At 42.2% G+C, this 23938-nt stretch overlaps 2 protein-coding genes across 4 annotated transcripts in view; one reads left to right on the top strand and one right to left on the bottom strand.

Annotated features, from left to right (window-relative positions):
- PIBF1 (progesterone immunomodulatory binding factor 1) overlaps positions 1–3657 on the bottom strand; it is a 126808-nt gene extending 123151 nt beyond the window's left edge. The window contains exons 1-3 of one of the 3 annotated variants that reach the window (XM_035561224.2): positions 3530–3657; positions 2553–2863; positions 1616–1716 (exon numbers count right to left, since the gene is read on the bottom strand). In XM_035561224.2, the coding sequence (XP_035417117.1) occupies positions 1616–1716; positions 2553–2804 (353 nt within the window). In that variant the 5' untranslated portion in view covers positions 2805–2863; positions 3530–3657. Of the gene's footprint in view, positions 1–1615; positions 1717–2552; positions 2864–3435 lie in introns of all 3 variants that reach the window. The other 2 variants (XM_035561227.2, XM_035561225.2) reach the window with 2 other exon arrangements.
- DIS3 (DIS3 homolog, exosome endoribonuclease and 3'-5' exoribonuclease) overlaps positions 3627–23938 on the top strand; it is a 30701-nt gene continuing 10389 nt past the window's right edge. Inside the window, exons 1-12 of the mRNA XM_035561223.2 lie at positions 3627–3966; positions 5417–5574; positions 6324–6514; positions 6631–6704; positions 8671–8838; positions 12435–12599; positions 13496–13609; positions 13701–13838; positions 15862–16008; positions 22204–22320; positions 23137–23238; positions 23862–23926. Coding sequence (XP_035417116.1) covers positions 3733–3966; positions 5417–5574; positions 6324–6514; positions 6631–6704; positions 8671–8838; positions 12435–12599; positions 13496–13609; positions 13701–13838; positions 15862–16008; positions 22204–22320; positions 23137–23238; positions 23862–23926 — 1673 coding nt within the window. The 5' untranslated portion in view covers positions 3627–3732. The remainder of the gene's footprint in view (positions 3967–5416; positions 5575–6323; positions 6515–6630; positions 6705–8670; positions 8839–12434; positions 12600–13495; positions 13610–13700; positions 13839–15861; positions 16009–22203; positions 22321–23136; positions 23239–23861; positions 23927–23938) is intronic.

Raw genomic sequence — 23938 nt, forward strand, 5'->3', positions numbered from 1 at the left:
CACACATAGTTCAGCAAAATTGTACTGACAGTAGCCCAAAGTCACTGACAATAAATACTATGTTGATTCTGTGAAGTGACAATTAACCTCCATATGTGCTGACTTGAATTTATGAATTAGTTTTAATTTGCCAATTAAAGGGTTAAAAAGCAGAATTTATTTCCAAACAAAAATCCAAGGAACTAATAAATCACCAAATAAAGCTGTATTAACTTCAACCCGTGTCTCTCTGAGTGTCAGACTATACATACTTATGGTCTATTCCATACACATCCATCCCTTCATGCTCTATCCTGTAAATACCTGTTCTGCCCTGTACATACAAATCGGGGTCCCTTAAAAAAAAAACAACAAATGCTTAAACAAGCAATGTTACTTCCAGACTCAAAACACTGCCATCACTATTCTCACCAGTGACAAGGTACTGTATAGCAAGAGAACTGGATGTTCAGCAAGAGATGTTTCAAAAGTTTTATTTTTTTTTTTTAGATCAGAAGCAACTGTCTTTTTTTTTATTTTCTGTAACTCTTCAAATCATATTCAAATTAAATTGTTCTTCAAAAAGCAGTAGCTTCTAAATTATTTTAGAAGTCATAAATTTAATCATTAGTATAACAAGACAATTCTTTTTTCAAAGGAAAACTTCTCATCAAAGCAGTCATACAAAGACATTTTCCGCAGATAGTGTATGATTCTGTTAAACAGGGATGAGAATTGAGGTAACAGACAACTAATGAAAAAAGTGAAGAAAGGAAAGCAGTTCAACCTTTTTATGCCCATTAGTATTACTAATATTTTGAACGTTAGTACTTTAGGGAGCACTTCTCAGATAATTTATTATGAGCAAACAAAAATATTCCCCCTTGTGCAAACAGCCATACAGAATTAGAGACACTTCTCCAACAATCAGCTGCTCTTGGTTGAAAGTCTGCTGATCTCAGATCTGGCTTTATAGCACTAAATCTGTTCCAGGATTATTACAGAATATGACTTTGAATTAGTCACATCCTCTGAGTTGGTGTATTCTTTACTGTAACATGAGACAGTTTAGTAATGTTCTCCCTTCACAGACCACTTGCAGGTGTTAAAAAATTTAATTGCCAAAGTAACCTGGGGAAGCCTGCTATGCTAGACAGTCTATTCTCAGCTATAGATTAATTCAAAATGCTTCAGAAGAGCAAGGAGAAAAGTAAATTTCTGCCTCGTTAACAGGAAGCATTTCTGACCAACCTGCAATCCCTGGAAGTGTTAAGGGTAAGCCCTTACCTTTCCTAAGTCATACAGGCTGAGCAGTTATAAAAAATTCAATTTCAGTGATTCAAAGTCTGCTCCCTCTACTTGCTCTTTTTGCTCTTTACAGTTTTTTAAAACATCCCTTATTCAAGTTCCTATTAAATTTTGAATGCAGATAACAATAAAGTCAAAACCGCAGACTTCAGTAAGTGAGAAATGAATTAAAATTTACTTATGCTTAACAGTTTAGAATGGAAATATTAGTATAATCTGCAAAATAAATCCTATTCCTGCAAGTCATAACCATCACTTTTCATTAGCATGAATTAATCCGAGTTCCTATCAATAAACTATTGAAGTTTTTAGCTTTACTTTGTCATACCTAGCATCTTCTTGCTGTAATGCCAGCTGGCTATCCAGTCGTAAAGACAACAGCTGCTTTTGATGGATTGCATCGTTAAGCTTCTCTTCCAGCTCTTCAATCTAAAGAAAATAAAATGCAGAAAATAAGTTACCTTTTATTGCTTTGCTAAACATTTATTTTAAAGAACTACAACTATTAAAAAAAGCAGAGAACTGGAAATACACAGATGATTGTCTAACAAAGTCGCTAAATATGCTAAGGCTTCACAAAATACAATACGGATTTTGCCCCAAATTAAAAAGACTTAGTTCTATGACTGCTTATTTCATCCAGATAGCTACTTATTTGGCTGATTTCAAAGTAGCCTTAAACCTATGCCAACAAACCAGTGAAAAGACCAGTCGCACAAGAGGTTGTAAACCTGGACTTCACACAAATGTTGCAAAGCTTTTACAAAACCTTTCTTAGTTTCATGCATCTTAATTGAAATTGTACACAAAATCTCCTACTATTATTATTATTACTATGTAGCATATTTTAGCTACATCTTCACTAATAGATTAGTCAATAACATTTAGAGGACTTTTTCTAGCCTACATCAAGTTCAGCTTAAAAGCCCCATTAACTTTTTCACATCAGTGACAAATTATTTACTGTTTCTGAAAAAGAAAACAGGTCTTTTTCCTTTTACTTTAGAAATGGAAAAAACTAAATAGACCTAACGTGATCCCAATTCATCCATTTGTAAGTGTAACACCTTGGACAACTCAGTTACATCTTCTGTACCTTTGTTTCCTCCTTTTGTTATTTTAAATAAATAAACAAATAAAATGCTAAGTAGGATTCCAGTACACAGTTCTGAGACATCCTTTTGAGAACTCAAGCTTCTACGACACTCTAAAAGCAGCAGAAACAAGAAACGATTGTATGATGAAAGAAACATAACATTTCTTACCTTGGTCAAATATTCTACTTTCAAGTTATCAATCATCAAGTTTTTCTGAGATAATTCTATTTTAAGCAGCTGAAGATTATGAAGCAACTCTTTCCGTTCGATCAGCTGCTTCGTGACTTTCACGGTACCTTCCCTCTCTTCAGAGGAAGAAAGATCATCGGTTGGGATGGTGGTTTCTAAGCTAATATCTTCAGACTCCAAGGAGCTAGAGATGTTTACTTTCCTGATTTCCTTAGAGCTTTTACGTGACATTTTATTATTTTAAACGCTTTTTAAAGTTATATTTTGAGACGAGCCCCCTGAAGAGTCAACTGCAAAAAAGCAAAACAGTTAAGACATGATGTCACTATGAAAATGAACTAAACAAGCAACACTTCTCAACATCATAGTAATGTATTTCTCCTTCACTTAAGGAAGACATTTTAAGAAGTTCCAAACAGGGTGGTTTCCCAAGGACTCTGTCTTTTAATATATGATACTAACAAGGGTTTTGATACTATAAAATAACGATACTAACAAGGGCTTTGACTTCAGTAAGCGTACTGCTGGCACACCTGCTTCTCACACTGCCAGAAGAACATTCAAGGAAACCCCAAGCCATAAAACATCAGAGAGCATCACCCAACAAGGGGCACAACACGAATGGGCCGAGAAAACAGAGAAGGCACCCCCTGAAGCCCAACTTCATCCCTGTTGTTTTTACCGGGCTGATGTGTCTGGTACCTTAGGAGTACCTCCCAAAACCGAGGCACTAGGGGTTCCCCAGGCTGCCTGCTCTGGTGGGGCCACGCCTGCCCAGGGCAGGGGGTAGGACCGGGGTGCTCTATAGGGTCCGGAGCCGTTACAGAGTTCCGGGGTTCGCTCAGCACCCGCATCTACTTACGCACCACCGGGGACAGGCCGCGGGTTTTGCTCCCGAGACGCACAGCCGAGTGCACGCTTCTAGAGGACCGAGAAAGGGGTGGGCTCGGACTCACCAGGGCGGCCGGACGTCACACAGCACCACCGACCCCACAACCGCTCTCCCGGTCGCGCTCCCGCCTCCCCCTCAGCGCGGCTGCGCGACGCCATCACCGCGGCGACGCGACCTCCGCCATCTTCCCCCCCCCTTCCTTCCTTACTTCCTCCCTCCCTCCCCCTCTCTCTCTCTCTCTTTCTGGCTGCCCGCCGGCTGGCCGCCATGTTAACCTCGCGGACCTTCCTGAAGCGGACCCGGGCTGGTTCCGTGCTGAAGGTGGTGCGGGAGCACTACCTCCGCGACGACATCCCCTGCGGCGCCGCCGCCTGCCCGCTCTGCCCCCCGCGCCCCGACGGCGGCCCCAGCGTCTTGGAGGAGCGGCCCAGCGGCGCTGCTAGCAGCCTGTGCCCCGGCCCGCACTATCTGCTGCCGGACACCAACCTCCTCCTCCACCAGGTGAGCCGGGACGGGGAACAGCACAACACCTCCCCCCGGGCTCCTCCCCGGCCGCCGTTAAATCCCCGTGGGCGCCATTACCCCGCGTCCCGTCCCCGGGGCTGCTGAGCCCGGGCCGAGGAGCTGCTCCCCTTGTCTTGCCTCTTCTCCTGGCTTTGGGTTGCCTCCTCCTTACAGGGTTTTGCTGTCTGAACGCTGGGAGTGGAAACCCGGTTATTATTTGGTTTGGCGCGGCTGTGGAAAGGCAGGCAGGGAGGGTGAGCAGATGATAGAGCAGCGATCTGGATCCTCATGTGGCCTCTTGTGTTTTATAGCCCATACGAGTTGTCCTAAATACCCCTCCTGTCCTTCAGGGACTGCCGCAAGCTTTATGGCGTGGTGTTGGTTCCATGTGATAAATAGAGCCTACAAAGTTATCCCAGGTACAGCTCCATGAGTTTGGGATGAACTCTGCAACCCATCACTAATTATATAGTGGCTTGAGTCTGGGCAACACAGATGGTACAGCAGGCTGGGAGATGGTGAATTTTCAAGCTCAGTATTTAATTTGTTTGTTTGTTTTAATACTGTTGAGTACATCAGTAGAACGTAGAATATCCCCCTGCAGATGTTGGAGGCTGGAAGATGTGGGTCCTGAATGCTGTCATTCCTTACTCAGGAGAGGGGCACAGCACTCTCATGTTTTAGCAGTTAGCAATATTAAAAGCGGTAAGTAAGGGTTTTCATGCAAAACAGCAAGAGAGTGGATGTTTTCAGCCTGTTCTCTGTGAACTTCTCATTGTCTGTTGGTAAAGTTTGCATATGTTGTAGAGCACTCTGAGAACTTGCTAGGATGCAGTACTATGAACCAGAGCAGAGGGTATTAGGCAGTCTTGGTAACAACAGGAAAAGGTTTTGTCTAGCAACTGGAACAGCATTGCAACAGTAACACTTGGCCTGGTAATTCACCTTGTGTGTAGAATAGTATTAAACTTCTTGCTCTATATACATTGTTCTAGGTCATCTAAAGGTCCATCAGAGAAGCTTGATCTGGTGTTGCTCTTGTTTCAGCTATACCTCATCTTTGCCTCTTTTCGGAGGTGGGTTTACACAGTTGCTTGCCACGAGCTCAGAAATGAAGCATGCATCTTTTTCTCCTGACAGGAGCATGGGTTTTTGGACATGGTTATATACTGTGGCTGTCAGGAGCAGACAAAAAAAAAAGTGCTAAATTTAAAAGAAAAAAAAAAACAAAAACAAGAGATTGGAAAATCCAATTTGAGCTTTTTGCCTACAAGCAGAAGGGTGCAGCTTATTATTCACTTCATATTCCCAATGGCAAGAGAGAAAGGCAGGAATAGCATGTTAGCATACATTAGTTTTTTGCATATTAACCAAACAAATATTTCAAATCCTGTTATTGGACAGAAAAAAAAATACAATTCTGATGCATTTCCATTTTGTTCCTCAGATTGATATACTTGAAGATCCTGTTATCAAGAATGTCATTGTGCTACAGACAGTTTTACAAGAAGTCAGGAATCGGAGTGCACCGGTGTACAAACGAATTAGAGACGTGATTGGAAACCCGGAAAAACATTTCTATTCTTTCACCAATGAACATCATCGGTAAGGTGTAGAATAGGGTATAATAAGGTTGTATAGATGTCCACTAAAAAGCTGGGAAACAAATGGAACATGTGAACTAGGCAAATAAATTAGATGGACATGTCAGTCTAATTAGTGCATAACACTATATACTTCTAAAGAATCCTATTGGGAAATTGAATGTTCCATGAGCTTTTTAATTTTTTAACTGCTGTAGGCACATACATATTCTGAAAAGGGTATTGACTAAACTTTACGGGCAATAGTGTTAACCTGCACAATGGAATAATGCTCTTCTATTTCAGTGTTCCTTTTAAACATATTCCAATGCTTTAATATACCAGCTCAATCTGTAGGATAATTCAAAAGTCTGTTAGTTAGGTAGCGACAGAAGGGTCTAAGAAATGAAGATGCAATTAATTTGCCTCTATTTGTGTTCGTAAGTAGTTTCCATTGCAGCAGTATCATAGTTACAGGAGTATTCATCTTGAGTGCTGTTCAATTGTCAGTGAGGAGGTTGTGTAAGAAATTAACACTTCCTTGCTATTTTTCTTGACCCTCCTGTCTCCTAACTCTTCAGTGGTCTTTAGTGTTACACGTTTTGAAAATTGGTACAGCAGTGATTCATTTGGCTTTACAATCTTAATCTTGTTTGTCTGAAAAAGATGTTGTGGCTACGGATAAATGTTGGGATTTATTTATTTATTTATTTTTTATTTATTTTCGCTTTGCTTTGCTTACCACCCCCTCCACTTTGTATTTTTCTTCAGAGAAACATACGTAGAGCAAGAGCAAGGAGAAAGTTCTAATGACCGTAATGACAGAGCCATTCGGGTAGCAGTAAAATGGTACAATGAACACTTGAAGAAAATGCAGAATGAGGAGATCCAAGTTATCTTTCTAACAAATGACAGAAATAATAAAGAGAAAGCCCTTGAGGAAGGGATAACTGCTTATACGTGTAAGTTAAATGGCATGTATGTTCAATTTATTGCATGGATACACTATTTCAGCAGTGTCTTCATACCTAAATTCATTACCTCTCTTGCATAAATATTTGTGTGTGTGCTTTTGTAGGTGAGGAGTATATAAAAAGCTTGATAGCTAATCCTGATCTTGTAGATCGTCTTGCTTGCATATCTGATGAAGGGGTATGTCTTCATTCTCTTTTGTGCTTAATTGATTTTGTAAAATGTTCTGCAGTCTATGGTTGGATGCTGTATGTCAGGCTACTAGCATCAGTTTAGAAAATTAAAACTGTGGTCTTTATTACCATTTTGACAATACAACTTCTTGCTAACTGAAAAGAAAATATTGCAGCTATTTTTACTGCTGCTTATTTGCTTATTAGTAGGTATCACCTATTTATTTGTGAAAAGCCAGTTGCTTTGGGTAACTGATATGAGGTTGAGAATCTTAATGAGTGATTCAACAAATTGTATAAATACTAGAAATAATTTAACTAAACTGAAAACCTCGGAAGTCTATTGCAAACCATTTGATCTTTTTTGTTGTTGTTGTTTTGTCTATTATTTGAAAGCTTGTGTTAATTTATTATTAATCAAAAGCATTTTCTAGCAAAATATCTGATTTAGTGGTCAGTGGACAGAAGTGCATGCTGCAGCTTGAAGATGAGTTACTTCACTGTCTATTCCCTTTGTCCTGTGTTTATCAGAATTAAGGTTCAGGTGCTCATGTGAGATTAACATAGCTGAAAACTAGCACCACCAAGAAAAGGGAAGATTAATTCCGTCAGTTACTTTTAACAGAGTGGCGTGGAACACACCAGAGGGACCTGGACAGGCTTGAGAGGTGGTCCTGTGTGAACCCCATGAGGTTACACAAGGCCAAGTGCAAGATCCTGCATCTGGGCTGGGGCAGTCCCAAGCACAAATACAGACTGGGTGCAGAACGGATTGAGAGCAGCCCTGAGGAAAAGGACATGGGTGTGTTGGTTGATGAGAAGCTCAATGTGAGCCAGCAAGGTGCACTTGCAGCCCAGAAAGCCAACTGTATCCTGGGCTGCATCAAAAGAAGCATGGCCAGCAGGTTGAGAAAGGTGGTTTTCCCTCTCTGCTCTCCTCTCATGAGACCCCACCTGGAGTATGGCATTCAGCTCTGGAGACCCCAGCACAAGGACAGGGGCCTGTTAGAACAAGTCCAGAGGAGGGCCACAAGGATGATCAAAGGCCTGGAGCACCTCTCCTGTGAAGACAGGCTGAGGGAATCGGGGTTGTTCAGCCCGGAGAAAAGAAGGCTCTGGGGACATCTTATAGCAGCCTTCCGGTACCTAAAGGGGACCTACAGGAAAGCTGGGGAGGGACTCTGTCAGTGAGTGTAGTGATAAATCAAGGAGTAATGGCTTTAAAATAAAAGAGGGTAGGTTTAGATAAGACTTAAGGAAGAAATTCTTTCCTCTGAGGGTGGTGAGGCACTGGCACAGGTTGCCCAGAGAAGCTGTGGATGCCCCATCCCTGGAAGTGTTCAAGGCCAGGTTGGATGGGGCTTTGAGCAACCTGGTCTGGTTGGAGGTGTCCCTGCCCATGGCAGGGGGTTTGGAAATAGGTGGTCTTTTCAACCCAAAGTAGCCTGTGGTTCTTTGATTCTATGACACACAAGAGTGGGAAGAAAGTAGAGGGCTGCCAAGCTGATACTTTCAGGGGTTATCTGCAATTCATTCAGCTTTAATTTAGTAACTGTTTCAAAGTTTAGTCCTAGTAGTGTGTTTTCATGTTTCATACAGCTGCTTACCCTGAGTGCTATACTCTTTGCTATGTAGTACTGTGATAATATTTTCTTCACCAAATATGTATTTAGTCAATATTTACAAGTAAACATACACGCATATTTTACTCGTGCAGTAAATTTTTAAGTAACTGCAGGCAAACAGGAAGAGAAAAAATGTTCCTAGCATTATTGTATTTCTATGTTCTTTATGATTTTATGCTTCATTAGAAAAAATGACTGCTTAATAATAGTTTTTCATTATTGTGCACGTTCATTCCTACACATAGTTATAATTTTGTAGTTTGCTAGCTTGAGTTTCATGTTTCTGAGGACAGTTTTGGAATTATTATAGATACAAAAGACTCTCTTTTTTTTTTTTCCCCCTTAAAGAAAGAAATAGAAAGTGGCAAAATAATTTTCCCAGAACACCTTCCTCTTAGCAAATTGCAGCAAGGAATAAAATCTGGTATTTACCTCCAAGGAACCTATAGGGCAAGCAGAGATAATTATCTTGAAGCTACTGTTTGGGTTCATGGAGATGCTGAAGAAAACAAAGAGGTAAGTTTTTTATTTTGACTTCACACTGTGAATTTTAGTCAGTGTCAGTAATGACCTAAAATGTAATTCTTTCATGGTGACTTGTGATGTTAAAAAGGAACGTTATATTAATTTTTCTCTTCTGTGTTTTTCTGACATCATTTTTTTACTTTGTTTGTGTGGATATAGACTGCTGAAATACCAAATATGCCCTTTTTGGAAAAAAAAATAATAATCTGTTTAAAGGTATAATTTGTGGTTTGATAAAATACATATAATAAAATCTGAATCTTAGTTCTTAATACTATTTCAGTTGACTTGGATATAAGATTTTTTCTTAAATCAATTTGAAACGTTTGGTGAAAGAGAAACAACTTTGCAGAGGATTTTGAGAAAAACTGTGGGGAGCCCTTGTGTGGTTCTCTTGCTTTATTTGCCCTGCTACTTTCAGGCTGTTCCCCTCCAAGAAGTTTATCCTGCTTGGGATCGCTGCAATGACTGGCTATAGGCTTTTCAGAAGGGACAGGCAGCACAGAAGGGGTGGTGGTGTGGCTCTCTATATTAGAGAGTGTTTTGATGTTGTGGAACTCGAGGCTGGGAATAAGGTTGAGTCCCTATGGGTTAGGATCAGCGGGAAGGCCAACAAGGCAAGCATCCTGGTGGGGGTCTGTTATAGACTGCCAAACCAGGATGAGGAGACGGATGAGGAATTCTACAGGCAGCTGGCAGAAGTTGCGAAATCATCAGCGCTTGTTCTCGTGGGGGACTTCAACTTCCCAGACGTATCCTGGAAGCACAACACAGCCCAGAGAAAGCAGTCCAGGAGGTTTCTGGAGAGCATGGAAGATAGCTTCCTGACGCAGCTGGTTAGTGAGCCTACCAGGGGAGGTGCCCCGCTAGACCTTCTGTTCACAAACAGAGAAGGACTGGTGGGAGATGTGGTGGTCGGGAGCTGTCTTGGGCAGAGTGACCACGAAATGGTAGAGTTCTCTATTCTTGGCAAAGTCAGGAAGGGGACCAGTAAAACCGCTGTCTTGGACTTCCGGAGGGCTGACTTTGAGCTGTTCAGGACACTGGTTGGCAGAGTCCCTTGGGAGGTGGTTCTGAAGGGCAGAGGAGTCCAGGAAGGCTGGGCACTCTTCAAGAAGGAAATCTTAATGGCTCAGGAGCGGTCTGTCCCCACGTGCCCAAAGACAAGCCGGCGCGGAAGAAGACCGGCCTGGCTGAACAGAGAGTTGTGGTTTGAGCTTAGGAGAAAAAAGAGGGTTTATGATCTTTGGAGAAGAGGGCAGGCCACTCAGAAGGATTATAAGGATGTTGTAAGGATGTGTAGGGACAAAATTAGAAAGGCCAAAGCTCATCTGGAGCTCAATCTGGCTACTGCCATTAAAGATAACAAAAAATGTTTTTATAAATACATCAACACAAAAAGGAGGACTAAGGAGAATCTCCATCCTTTACTGGATGCGGGAGGAAACTTAGTGACGAGAGATGAGGAAAAGGCTGAGGTGCTTAATGCCTTCTTTGCCTCAGTCTTTAGTGGCAAGACCAATTGTTCTCTGGATACCCAGTACCCTGAGCTGGTGGAAGGGGATGGGGAGCAGGATGTGGCCCTCACTATCCACGAGGAAATGGTTGGCGACCTGCTACAGCACTTGGATGTGCGCAAGTCGATGGGGCCGGATGGGATCCACTCGAGGGTACTGAGAGAACTGGCGGAGGAGCTGGCCAAGCCGCTCTCCATCATTTATCGGCAGTCCTGGCTATCAGGGGAGGTCCCAGTCAACTGGCGGCTAGCAAACGTGACACCCATCTACAAGAAGGGCCGGAGGGTAGACCCGGGAAACTATAGGCCTGTTAGTTTGACCTCAGTGCCACGGAAGCTCATGGAGCAGATTATCTTCAGTGTCATAATACGGCACTTACAGGGCAACCAGGCGATCAGGCCCAGTCAGCATGGGTTTATGAAGGGCAGGTCCTGCTTGACGAACCTGATCTCCTTCTATGACAAAGTGACACACTTAGTGGATGAGGGAAAGGCTGTGGATGTCTACCTTGTCTGCCTTTACTTCAGTAAGGCTTTTGACACCGTTTCCCACAGCATTCTCCTCAAGAAACTGGCTGCTCGTGGCTTGCACTGGTGTACCCTTCGTTGGGTTCAAAACTGGCTGGATAGCCGGGCCCAAAGAGTTGTGGTGAATGGAGTCAAATCCAGTTGGAGGCCGGTCACTAGTGGAGTCCCCCAGGGCTCAGTACTGGGGCCAGTCCTCTTTAATATCTTTATCGATGATCTGGATGAGGGGATCGAGTGCACCCTCAGTAAGTTTGCAGATGACACCAAGTTAGGTGCGTGTGTCGATCTGCTCGAGGGTAGGAAGGCTCTGCAGGACGATCTGGGTAGGCTGGACCCATGGCCTGAGGTCAACTGTATGAAGTTCAACAAGGCCAAGTGCTGGGTCCTGCACCTGGGGCGCAACAACCCCAAGCAGAGCTACAGGCTGGGAGATGAGTGGTTGGAAAGCTGCCTGGCCGAGAAGGACCTGGGAGTACTGGTTGATAGTCGGCTGAATATGAGCCAGCAGTGTGCTCAGGTGGCCAAGAAGGCCAACAGCTTGCATAAGCAGCAGTGTGGCCACCAGGGCTAGGGAAGTGATTGTCCCCCTGTACTTGGCTCTGGTGAGGCCGCACCTCAAGTACTGTGTTCAGTTTTGGGCCCCTCGCTACAAGAAGGACATGGAGGCGCTCGAGCGAGTCCAGAGAAGGGCAACGAAGCTGGTGAGGGGTCGAGAACAAGTCTTTTGAGGAGTGGCTGAGGGAGCTGGGATTGTTCAGCCTGGAGAAGAGGAGGCTCAGGGGTGACCTTATCACACTCTACAGGTACCTTAAAGGAGGCTGTAGAGAGGTGGGGGTTGGTCTATTCTCCCATGTGCCTGGTGACAGGATGAGGGGGAATGGGCTAGAGTTGTGCCAGGGGAGGTTTAGGTTGGATATTAGGAAGAACTTCTTTACTGAAAGGGTTGTTAGGCATTGGAATGGGCTGCCCAGGGAAGTGGTTGAGTCACCATCCCTGGAGGTCTTTAAAAGACGTTTAGATGTAGTCCTTAGTGATATGGTTTAGTGGAGGACTTGTTAGTGTTAGGTCAGAGGTTGGACTAGGTGATCTTGGAGGTCTCTTCCAACCTAGATGATTCTGTGATACTGGATTCTGTCCCTACAACTGTTGGTACAGTTGTACAGACACTGTTTCCAAGCAGCAGCAGCAGTCTCTTCCCTCCCTATTTCTGGTGGCAGCTGGAGGTGCTTCTTATGTTCTCTGACTCTTAACTCCAATTTCCTGGTAGCATGTGGAGGCCTCTAGCCCGCAAATTAGAAGAATTGCCTGATTATTTTATATCTTTTTAAAGTCCGGTGAAAAGAGATGGTTTTGGAGAGACTGTTGGAATCCTGAAGTAATATCAGTATGAAAATAAGCCTAAGAGTTGAAAAAAAAATTCCTTTAAACATTCTTTAGAGTACAGAGCTTGGTGTACATATATACTCTTCCATTATGCTGCTTTGATTTGGGTCTTTTGTTGCCATCATTGTGAACGTTTTCATTTTGTCCTTTAAAAATCCAGATAATTATACAAGGTCTTAAACATTTAAACCGAGCAGTTCATGAAGATATTGTAGCTGTGGAGTTGTTGGCAAAAGATGAATGGGTGGCACCATCCTCAGTGGTCTTGCAAGATGATGGCCAGAATGAAGATGATGTTGAAACTGAAGAGGAGAAAGAAAACATTGTATGTTGTTTTTTTTTTTTTTTAACACCTGTCAAGAGAGACAAAATCTATAATATTCTGACCATTAGGTTTTAGATTTGTTCATCTTTTTAATACTGCTTCCTAAAAGCTGTAATTATCTCAAAAAATCTTGGAAACTTAAATGTTTATTCTAGTCCTACAGTTGCATTGGATATGTGAATACATGTATAAAATGGGTGTTTTTTTGAGGGGTATTAATCCCTATCAGATATTCCCAGATTATTTTGTTAAATTACATAATTCCAATGTTTCTGAGTGGTAGCCAGGTTGCAAAATGCAAAGCTATATGCTAATGTGTAGATTAGGAGTTGCTGGAATAGGAGCAGATACAGTATTACAATGGGAGTCAGCTTTTAATGGCATTGGATATATTTGGAACCAGTTGTAACACACTATTCAGCTATTAGCAGTAATTCTGCTTAGTGTGTATGCATGTATATATACCCTGTCCAAAAAATATTTGTTTCTTTGAAAACAGAATCTTTCCACTGAATTTCATGGGAACATATTTATTGCGGTGTATAGAATTACTGGAGAATTTCAAGCAACATTAAAAAGACTCATTAAAAATTAAAAGAATAGGTTGGAAAAGAAAATGGGGATACTCGGGGAACAAGCTGAGACAGTAGAAGATAACATTTCAGAATCTTTTTTCTGTTGTTCTTTGTTCTGAAATTATGTCCATAAAAATCCTTACAGAGGTAAGGTTTGTCACATTACTAAAATTGTTCTGTTTATGAAGCCATAATATGAGTTTATGGCATTATAGTGATAACATAACCTATTACCACCAAGGTTTGAGATAGGTGCTGTAATCAAACATGTTAACGAGTTCAAAAAATTCTGTGTTTTTTCACCCCTTTGTTTTGTACCAGTTGAAGACTTCTGATAACAAGAGCATGCTGAGACCTACAGGAAAAGTAGTGGGCATTATAAAACGAAACTGGCGACCATTCTGTGGCATGCTTTCCAAATCACAGATCAAAGAGGTAAGGTAATAAAGCTATTGTAAGGGTAGATTTTTATTATTATTGTTATTTTAATTAGAAGTTATTTGTTCCTTTTTCTGTCTGCTAATAGGCAAGGCGGCACTTGTTTACACCAGCTGATCGCAGGATTCCTCGTATTCGAATAGAAACAAGACAAGCAGATACGCTGGAAGGACAAAGAATAATTGTTGCTATTGATGGTTGGCCCAGGAATTCTAGGTATCCTAACGTAAGTTTGTGTTTCCTTCTGAACTTTTATCTATCTGACTTATACTTGTTTATTAGGTAAGATGTTTATTATTATCTGTAATGCTGAGTAACTTCAAAAGGTCTTGACGTGGATTTGTAAAGTTCTTTGTATACTGTTCTTTAATGGTGCAAATTAAGGAAGTCCCTAAATAATTTAGTTTATTCTTGCTCCCCCCAAAATTACATTTTATCAAACCTAAAAACCCAGTCCTCAGGTTCTGCAATGAAACTATACTTCCTAACTATGGTGCTTTATCTAGACTAACTAGGGACTACCTTGTTTTAGTCTGGCTTCCTAAAAATGTCAACTTTTTTCTTCTGGCTTTGTTCATCTACACGCTGATCAGCATCCTGGCAAGTAGTTTTAAGCATATGGGCCTAATTCAGTCAGATTATCAGGTGGGGCAGAGTTGCAGGTAATTAAGTTCTTAAAAGTTCTATATAAATAAATAGGAAAATATAAGAGAAAATTTGGACATAAGCTTCAATTTGTGGTGAACACTAGGTTTGGAAGGGGCTTCCACTGGCTTGTGTAAGAGTGTGTAGTTTGTAGTGAGAGCACAGGTGTCTCAGGCACATTTAAAGGTATGGAGGAAACTCAGAACATACAGAAAGAGTGTTTTAAGACAAACAGCATTGCTGCAGAGGATGAGAGGTGTGAGTTAATGTGAGTATTAGAGAGTGGGATGTATGGTGTAGCACAAATTCATAGAAAAATTAGACCTTAGTTGTTTTGCGGCTTGTGGGAACAATGTATTTTCTTTCCTGAAAAACTGAATTGCCATCTTTACAGATTTCTCAGTTTTAACTTTGGAGAATTTAGTACAGTTGAAGCAAAAGAAAAGAAAAGAAAAAGTTCAGACCTCCTGAATCAGTTGTTTAAGATGAGAAGGTTAAATGAAGAAGAAAATATGACTCCTACTGTGTAATTTAATAATTAATTTAATACTAATAATCTGTGGAATAATAGTCTCAAATATTTAATTACTTTTGATCAAACGTTGTTGGCAGTTGGACTCGTAGATCCCTTCCAACTGAGTTATTCTATTCCATTATTCATTACAGATGCCTGCAGGCCAGACAGCAAACTTATACATGTTCCTGTTCAGCTTGTTAGTATAGATGTAGCCCTCATTTCTATGAATATCTCTGTTGCCCAGTGGTGGTTGTCCTGAGCTTTATCAACTCCGTCATGTTCAAGTCCCAGTAGGACTGAAAGACCTACAGGGTTGTTTGAGATGTGTGCGAAGTCTCAGCAGTTTGTCATCCTGGCAAAATAAACAGCTGTATACAAGTCTAACAGCAGTATAGTATATAATCATGAAAGGCTTATGTGGAGAGCGGAATTATTTGTGTGAATACTGAATATGGCTCGCAGCCAAACAAAAATTAGCTCTGTATTTACAAAAAAAGAAAGAAGAAAAACATACTTTCATGTACGTAACACATGTATCACATGTGCAAAGAAGCAAATTCTGTTCAGGTCGCAAAGATGCAGACACAATAGGCTTAAGGTATTACTACAGAGTGAATGTATGCTGTATATTAAAAGAGAGGAAATAACACTTCAAAAAAATTCTGGAGAATGAAACAATATCTGCAGGAATGAATACCTTAAAGCTGCAAATGTGTCACAGAGATTTGGCTTCCTTGAAACATTATCATATACACGAACTATTCCAATAATAAATAGAAATCTGTTTTATGCTAGCTAGTTCGTTAAATAAGCCCAGACACCTGTTTGCAAGTTACAGAAATGTGCTGCTATTGCCGTGTTATGCATCTTCAGTATATGCTACATTGTGGTCGTGCTACTTAAAATGAGTTAGAAAGAATGAGTTCATTAGAAAAAAATACATTGTGAAGTATTCATGTTAGGAGGATTTCAAATATTTAACTACTTCTGAACAAATGGTATTGCTTGATGTTCGTGCATGTATGTATTTGTACATACATATATTTGTGTGTGTGTATATATATTAAAAAAGTATGTTGTTTTTCAGGGTCATTTTGTAAAGAACTTGGGAAGTGCTGGAGATAAAGAGACTGAGACAGAAGTTCTTTTGCTTGAACATGATGTCCCTCATCAACCTTTTTCACAGGCTGTCCTTAGTTTCCTACCAAAAATGCCATGGAGCATTACAGAAAAGGTAATGGATTTTAATTATGACAATAATTACTGTGCCTTCTCCTTCAAATCAAACACTGTCTCGGGTATTCCCATGTTCTAAAAATAGAGGAGAAATGTTGTCTAAAACCATTTTTTTCTGGACTTTTATCCTGATTCCCTGTGGAAACAATATCTGCTTCTGCAAGATTTTTGTGTTTTGGCTAAAACTGTTTGTTAGGGATAGACGTTTTAAAATTTTAAATAATAAAAAAACCCACACAACTAGCACTACTACTACAGAAGGTTTCATTTAAAATGTAAAACAAAATTACTTGACAAGGATGGAAGATTACAATTCAAATAATTGTGAATCATAGAATCACAGAATATCCCAAGTTGGAAGGGACCCATAAGGATCATCTAGTCCAACTCCTGACACTGCACAGGTCTACCCAAAATTTTAGACCATGTGACTAAGTGCACAGTCCAAACGCTTCTTAAATTCAGACAGGCTTGGTGCAGTGACTATTTTCCTGGGGAGCCTGTTCCAGTGTGTGACCACCCTCTCGGTGAAGAACCTCTTCTTGATGTCTAGCTTAAATCTCCCCTGCCTCAGCTTGACACCATTCCCGCGGGTCCTATCACTGGTGATAACAGAGAATAGGTCGGCGCCTGCCCCTCTACTCCCCCTCGCGAGGAAACTGTAGACTGCGATGAGGTCTCTCCTCAGCCTCCTCTTCTCCAGGCTGAACAGGCCCAGTGACCTCAGCCGCTCCTCATATGTCTTCCTCTCTAGGCCCTTCACCATCTTAGCTGCCCTCCTCTGAACACTCTCCAACAGTTTTACATCCTTTTTGTACTGTGGTGCCCAGAACTGCACACAGTACTCGAGGTGAGGCTGCACCAGTGCAAAGTAGAGTAGGACAGTCACTTCCCTCGACCGACTAGCAATGCCGTGCTTGATGCACCCCAGGATATGGTTGGCCCTCCTGGCTGCCAGGGCACACTGCTGGCTCATATTCAACTTGCTGTCAACCACAACCCCCAGATCCCTCTTTGCAGGGCTGCTCTCCAGCATCTCATCACCCAGTCTGTACATATAGCCAGGGTTGCCCCGTCCCAGGTGCAGGACCCGGCACTTGCTTTTGTTAAACTTCATGTGGTTGGTGATCGCCCGGCTCTCCAATCTGTCCAGATCTCTCTGCAAGGCCTTTCCACCCTCATCCCAGTCCACAACTCCTCCAAGTTTGGTGTTGTTGGCAGATTTGCTCAGAACACCTTCTAGTCCTGCATCCAAATCATTTATAAAAACATTGAAGAGGACTGGCCCTAAAATGGAGCCCTGAGGGACCCCACTAGTGACCATCCGCCAGCCAGATGTGGCCCCATTTACCACAACCCTTTGAGCCCTGCCCGTCAGCCAATTGCTCACCCATCGGATGATGTTTTTGTTTAGCTGTATGCTGGACACTTTGTCCAGTAGGATCCTATGGGAAACCGTGTCAAAAGCTTTGCTGAAGTCCAAAAAGATCACATCAGCTGGTTTCCCTTGATCGACTAGATGGGTGATCTTATCATAAAAGGAAATCAGGTTTGTTAGGCAAGACCTACCCCTCATGAACCCATGTTGGCTGGGACCAATGACTGCATTGTCCCCCAGGTGTGCTTCAGTAACTTCAAGGATCATCTTCTCCATAATTTTATTAGGCACTGACGTGAGACTGACAAGCCTGTAATTGCTAGGGTCTTCTTTCTTACCCTTCTTGAAAATTGGCACAACATTTGCCAGCTTCCAGTCCGATGGGACCTCTCCGGATTCCCAAAATCATTGAAAAATAATTGAGAGAGGTCCCACAATGACGTCAGCCAGTTCTTTAAGCACTCTGGGATGAATCCCATCCGGACCCATGGACTTGTATGGATCCAGGTGGAGCAGCAAATCCTGCACACAGTCAGGGTCGGTTGGGAGTCTGTCATTCCCACTGTCATGGTCCTCCAGCTCAGGGCACCCTGGGTGCCGAAGCCCATCATCAGTGTTGAAGATGGAGGCAAAGACGGCATTAAATGTCTCTGCTTTGCCTATGTCATTGTCTGTGAGGTGACCTTCCCCATCAAGTAGCGGACCTATGTTTTCTTTGGTCCTCCTTTTTCTGTTCACATATCTAAAAAAAAAAAAACCTTTTTATTGTCTCCCACAGACTTGGTCAGTTTCAACCCTAGTTGGGCTTTGGCCACACAGATTTTCTCCCTACAAACACGAACAGCATCCCTGTATTCCTTCCTCGTCACCTGACCCTCCTTCTAGCAGCCATACATTTTCATTTTTTGCATAAGCTCTAGTAGAAGATCCCTGGTCAGCCAGGCTGGTCTTTTGCCCCGCCTGCCTGACTTCCGATATTTTGGAATTGCCTGATCTTGTGCTTTTAGGAGGCAGTGCTTAAAGACTGACCAGCACTGATGGACGCCAATGCCTTTAAAAGCAGTTTCCCAGGGGACCTTGCTGACTAGTTCCCTGAGCAGCCTGAAGCCTGCTTTCCCCATATCCAGGGCTGAAGTTTTGGTGGCAGTTTTCTTTCTGTCGCCATAAATTTTAAACTCAACCACTTCATGGTCACTATGACTGAGACGGCTGCCAATTGCCACGTCCCCCACAAGACCCTCTCTGTTGTCCAGCAACAGATCTAGGAGGGCACCTTTCCTAGTTGGCTCCCTTAACACCTGCACCAAGAACTTATCATCTAGGTGCTTTATGAACCACCTGGACTTGCTTGTGTCAGCCGTGTGGTGATCCCAGTTGACGTCTGGCAAGTTGAAATCCCCCATAAGGACAAGGGGAGTTGATCTCAAGGCATCTCTTAGTTCCGCAAAGAATAATTCATCAGCGTTACCGTCCTGGCCGGGTGGTCTATAATAGACTCCCACAACAACATCGCCTTTATTTGTTCGTCCCTTAATCCTTACCCAGAGGCTCTCACCTTTGCCGTCGCCAACTTGAAGTTCCACACAGTCCAGCCCATGCTTCACATACACTGCCTACCCTGCCAGTCCCTCTTGAAGAGCCTGTAACCATCTATTGCAACACACCAGCCACAGGACTCATCCCACCAGGTTTCACTTATGCCGATGATGTCGTAGCTGTGGGACTGGGCCAAGACTTCTAGCTCATCCATTTTATTCCTCATACTGCGTGTGTTTGTGTAGAAGCACTTCAAATGTGCCTCCCTGCACGCAGCACCTTGTAGAGCCAACTGAAGGACCTCACTAGCACACAGTCCCTCTGATTCTTGCGTACCATCTCTTAGCTTATCACCAGCGTGCCTGGTTTTATCCCTTCAACTCTAGTTTAAAGCCCTATCTATCAGCCCCACCAACTGCTGAGCAAAAATCCTTATCCCCCTCTGAGAGAGGCGCATCCCACCTGGTGCCAGCAGGCCCGGTGTCACGTAGACCTTCCCATGATCGAAAAACCCAAAGTTCTGCCGGTTGCACCGAAGCCATGTATTAATGTGACAAGTCTGCTTGTCAACATTGATCCCCCCTATCGGAAGGACAGAGGCAAACACAACCTGTGCCCCTGAACCTTTAACCAGTCACCCTAAAGCCCTAAAGTCCCTTTTGATTGCTCTCGGACTTCTCTTGCTACCTTGTCATTACCAGCCTGAAAGATCAGTAGCGGGTAGTAGTCGGTGGGCTGTACCAGGCAAATGACTTTCTTAGCGAAGTCTCTCACCCGAGCCCCAGGGAGGCAACAGACTTCTGTGTGGGTTGGGTCCGGATGGCATATCGGGCCCTCTGTCCCTTTCAGAAGGGAGTCCCTCATGACAATAACCATTCTTTCTTGACAGGAGATGTAGCAATGTGGGGAGCAGGTTGCTTTGCCTTAGGCACCCTCTCCAACTGGGATGGGCTTTCGTCTACATCGTTGTTTTGACTGACATGTTCTAGCGCCTCATACCTGTTATGTAAGGGTAGATGGGAAGGTGAGGTGGGCAGGGACAGGGCTCACCTACCACCCTGAGCAGAAACCTGCCTCCTTTCCCCTCCTTGGCCTAGGTCCCCTCCTACTGCCTGGTGGGATGAGGGAACTTTTTGTCTTCTGTGTAGCAGGAGACACTTGTCATCCATAAGGTTTTTGTATTTTGGTCTCTCTAGATAGGTTTGTAACCAAATGTCATAAACACAATAGTCTGAGGAGAGGAGATTTGAATATATCCCAGTATAATCCAGTTAGGTAATCAGAGAAAGAGAAGTTGTTGTTTACAGAATTGCTTGTTTTAAATGCTGTTAGTGAATTTCAAGTTCTCTCCAGTATTTTAGATACAGAAAATGGTTGCTTTAAAATGTACAGAAAAAGATCATCAGGGAATTCTGAACATCAGTGTTTTTTGTTTGGGGTGGAATTTTTTCATTTGCTTTGTTTTGGAGGGTGGTCTTTTTTGTTTGTGCATTTTGTGTGTTTTATTGTCTTTGAAGTGGTTTAGTTTTATCATCATTTATCACATACTCTGTGGCGTACTTGATTACAAACACCGGAGAGTTCCAGGGCTAGTCGGGAACAATATGTCTCGCTTTAAGCTGTTAAGCAACTCGGCCTTCGGGCCGTATGTATCCTATTCCTCCCGGATAGAAGGGAAACAGACCCGGCTCCTTTTCAGGGCCTATAGGGCCTGGATCAAAAGGAACGTTCAGGTCACCAGGGGGCGTAACAGCAAAGGCCTGCGTTGGCTGTAGCAGCGGGGGGGGGGCGATGGCGAAGCAGGGCGTATCAGTAAACGAGCCCGCAGCTCCCTCGCTATCTGGCAAACCACACGTTTCTGACTGTTGCCCCACGTGGCTCTGTAAGGCCTCACAGACCGCTCGCCAGGTGCTGAGCAATCCCGCCGCAACCTTGTTTTTAGTAGCGGAGTCCCACACCTTGACCTCAGTTTGGTCCCATGTTTCAGGATCATAAACTGTCTGATTCGTAATGAAGGGAACAAACTGTAAGGTTACCAGGACATTTTTTGTTTCTAAGGACGTATGATTCCCCATACTGCGCGACTGCTTACCTTCGGCCAGCGAGGGGCAGTTGCGTGCACGGGTCTGCTTCTCTCAGCTTGAGCTTTCCTTCCAGCTCCGGTGGGCCTATTTCAGCGGCCTTCTTTACAAGCTTCTTAGAGCGGTTTGCTCAGTTTGGCCGAACCTATCTTCATGAGGCGATCAATGTCCCTGTTCTGCTAGCTTGTCCCTGTTCTGTTAGCTTGTCCCTGCTCTTCAGGTTGTCCCTGTTCTTCATGTCCCTGATTCAGGCGCCATTTGTGGCATAAGGACTACTCAGACACCAGGGTTCTTTTAGGATCAGTAACTGCTACTACTTTATTGATGACACAACTTCAACTCTCTCTTATTGAGGGCATAACTTCAACCCTCACTGAGGACAGGCTTCCGTTCTTATACTATTCACCCCACCGCAGTACTTTCCCACTCACTCTTCATTGGTCAACAGCTTTGCCCGGCAACAGCAAAACCCCAGCAACTTCCATGCCTTAACGGCTGGAGAACAAGCAACCCGAGACGGCAAGGCGTCTCCTGAATCACCCTTCTTTGTTCCATATAAACTCTTTACATTCCCGATGGCCTCATCGTTAAGAGTCTGATGTTATCACCAACCATGGGGCTTGTCGACCCCCATGGCCACACTCCCACAATACTCGTTTCTTCTAAGCTTGGAAACTGACAGAGGGATCTTGTCTAATGTTGGCTGTCTAGTCAAAGATACATATCTAAGATCTTTTTGTAGCCACTATGCAAAGGTAGATACCTCCAAAGTGTGCAGTTCCTTCCAGCTGTGTAGATATCTAAGCCTTGGACAGGTAACCTTACTTGAGAGCAGTCATTCTAACCAATTTATTTAGCTGGACACCAGAGCCACTATTTCACTTAAAAAATTCTCGATTCCTGGTCCTGCTAATTCTGAGATGATGAAAACATTGTGGTTTTATTCTTTCTCCTCCTGTTCGCTATAAAACCACGTTGCAGTACTTGATCATCTTCTGTCTCGTTTTGTTTTATTTTTTCTAATCACTATAGTTTTTACATCTTGTAGATAAATAATACTACAAATCATATGCTAAATAAAAGCCACTCTTTACATGTTTGGTTGCTTTGGAAAATCTTACACAAAGCGCCTTTTGAATGATCATTTCTACTTTGATATGGAAGATGTTTTTTCCTTTGTTTTGTTTTTAAACTTCAGGATATGAAATACAGGGAGGACTTGAGGCATCTTAGTGTTTGTAGTGTTGATCCTCCTGGTTGTACGGATATTGATGATGCATTACATTGTAGAGAAATGGAAAATGGAAATCTGGAGGTGGGTTCTTTGTTTTGTCAAACTAGTCATTTACTATATATTTTACAAGCAGTGCAGTAGTGGTAATAGTAACTAATACCAGCAAAGCTCAAGATCTGTTGTGAAAGAAATTACTGTGTTTGCACAACTGTAATATGGGAATAAAAAAAAGACGTTCCATCAGAAGTGGGAATTGAATCTCTTCTAAATTCACCCTGCTGTCTGCTCATTTAGTATGAGAAAGTAACAATTTATTTACTGCTTTAGCTAAGTGTAAACATGGATATCTGCAGCTAGGATAAGAAACTGCTAGTAGAGCGAAGTTACAGCTGTAATAGCTAAGGACTGATTAAAAAGGCATTAAAAAGCTACAGGATTGATTAACACTAGCTCTCTGCACCATTATATCTGATCTAGTTGTGCTTTCTTTGTTATAAGTTAATTTGTAGTTGTAATAGCAGAGAATGTCAACATTGAAGGTCTAGCAAACAGAGAAAAGCAAAAAACAATTTGCAATGAGCCTTGAAAAAAATGAAACAGGTTGTTTGAGGCCCTAGGCAAGAAGAGTTGCATTGGTAATGAACACAGCTTTCCACTAAACGTATGCATGCCCTTATTTTGCATAATTGCTACAACTATTCCTTTTTTTTAATTTAAGAGCTTTTAACTATACCTACTGATAAATATAGAAGCTGCTGGAGGGAACAGGAAATGGGTAAATTGGCTTGTAAATAAAAACCTGAGAAAGTTTCTTTCATGTTGAAACCTAATTGTTTCATAAGATGTTTAATGTGATGCTTGTTTTTTTGTTTTGTTTTATTGTTTTGTTTTCTTAAGGTTGGTGTACATATTGCAGATGTCAGTTATTTTATTCGCCCAGGAAATGCTTTGGATGAGGAGTCAGCAAAAAGAGGAACAACGGTGTATCTGTGTGAAAAAGTAAGTTTTCTATATAGACAGCTTTTTGTACAATTAATTTTTCATTGCTTTCCTTTTTAAATTCTTAGGAGTAGAGCCACTATCTCTAGACTAAGCAAGAAAAGCTCCTTTGGGCTGTGCCTAATTTGCATAACTATCAAAATGAAGTTGCTTTCTGTCATTCTACACAGCAAGACTTCTTTTTTTTAAAACCAATTACATAGAGAATACGCCTTTCAACTCCTGTTTGATGCAAGAAATAACGTTTTCTAAAACTAGACTTCTGTTTTAATATAGATCTGAAATTGCAAAAGAAGTGACCTGTTTTTTGTCCTTTCCATTGTTTTTTTTCTTATGATAGTTAAAGCTCTGTTTCCTATGGTCTGTGTTCTTTAAAACTGTACATTTAGATTTGTAGTAACTTATTTCCTACAGACCTGGTTCTTAGAAATAACTGCTATTAAAACAACAAATAGCTAAAATAGATCTTGGAATGAGTTTCCTTTAAAGTAGTGCACCATTCTTTCACAAATCTGAGCTTTTTGTAGTGATAAAATCAAACTATTTCCAAGCTTTTATTATGGTTAAAAATTACAACATTAAGTATTTATGACTAGTCATGCTTTTTATTCATTATTTTGCAGAGGATTGATATGGTTCCAGAGTTACTGAGTTCCAATTTATGCTCCTTAAGATCAAATGTGGACAGGTATATGTACAT

Source organism: Cygnus atratus, chromosome 1 (assembly GCF_013377495.2).
Source record: "Cygnus atratus isolate AKBS03 ecotype Queensland, Australia chromosome 1, CAtr_DNAZoo_HiC_assembly, whole genome shotgun sequence".
NCBI lineage: Eukaryota > Metazoa > Chordata > Aves > Anseriformes > Anatidae > Cygnus > Cygnus atratus.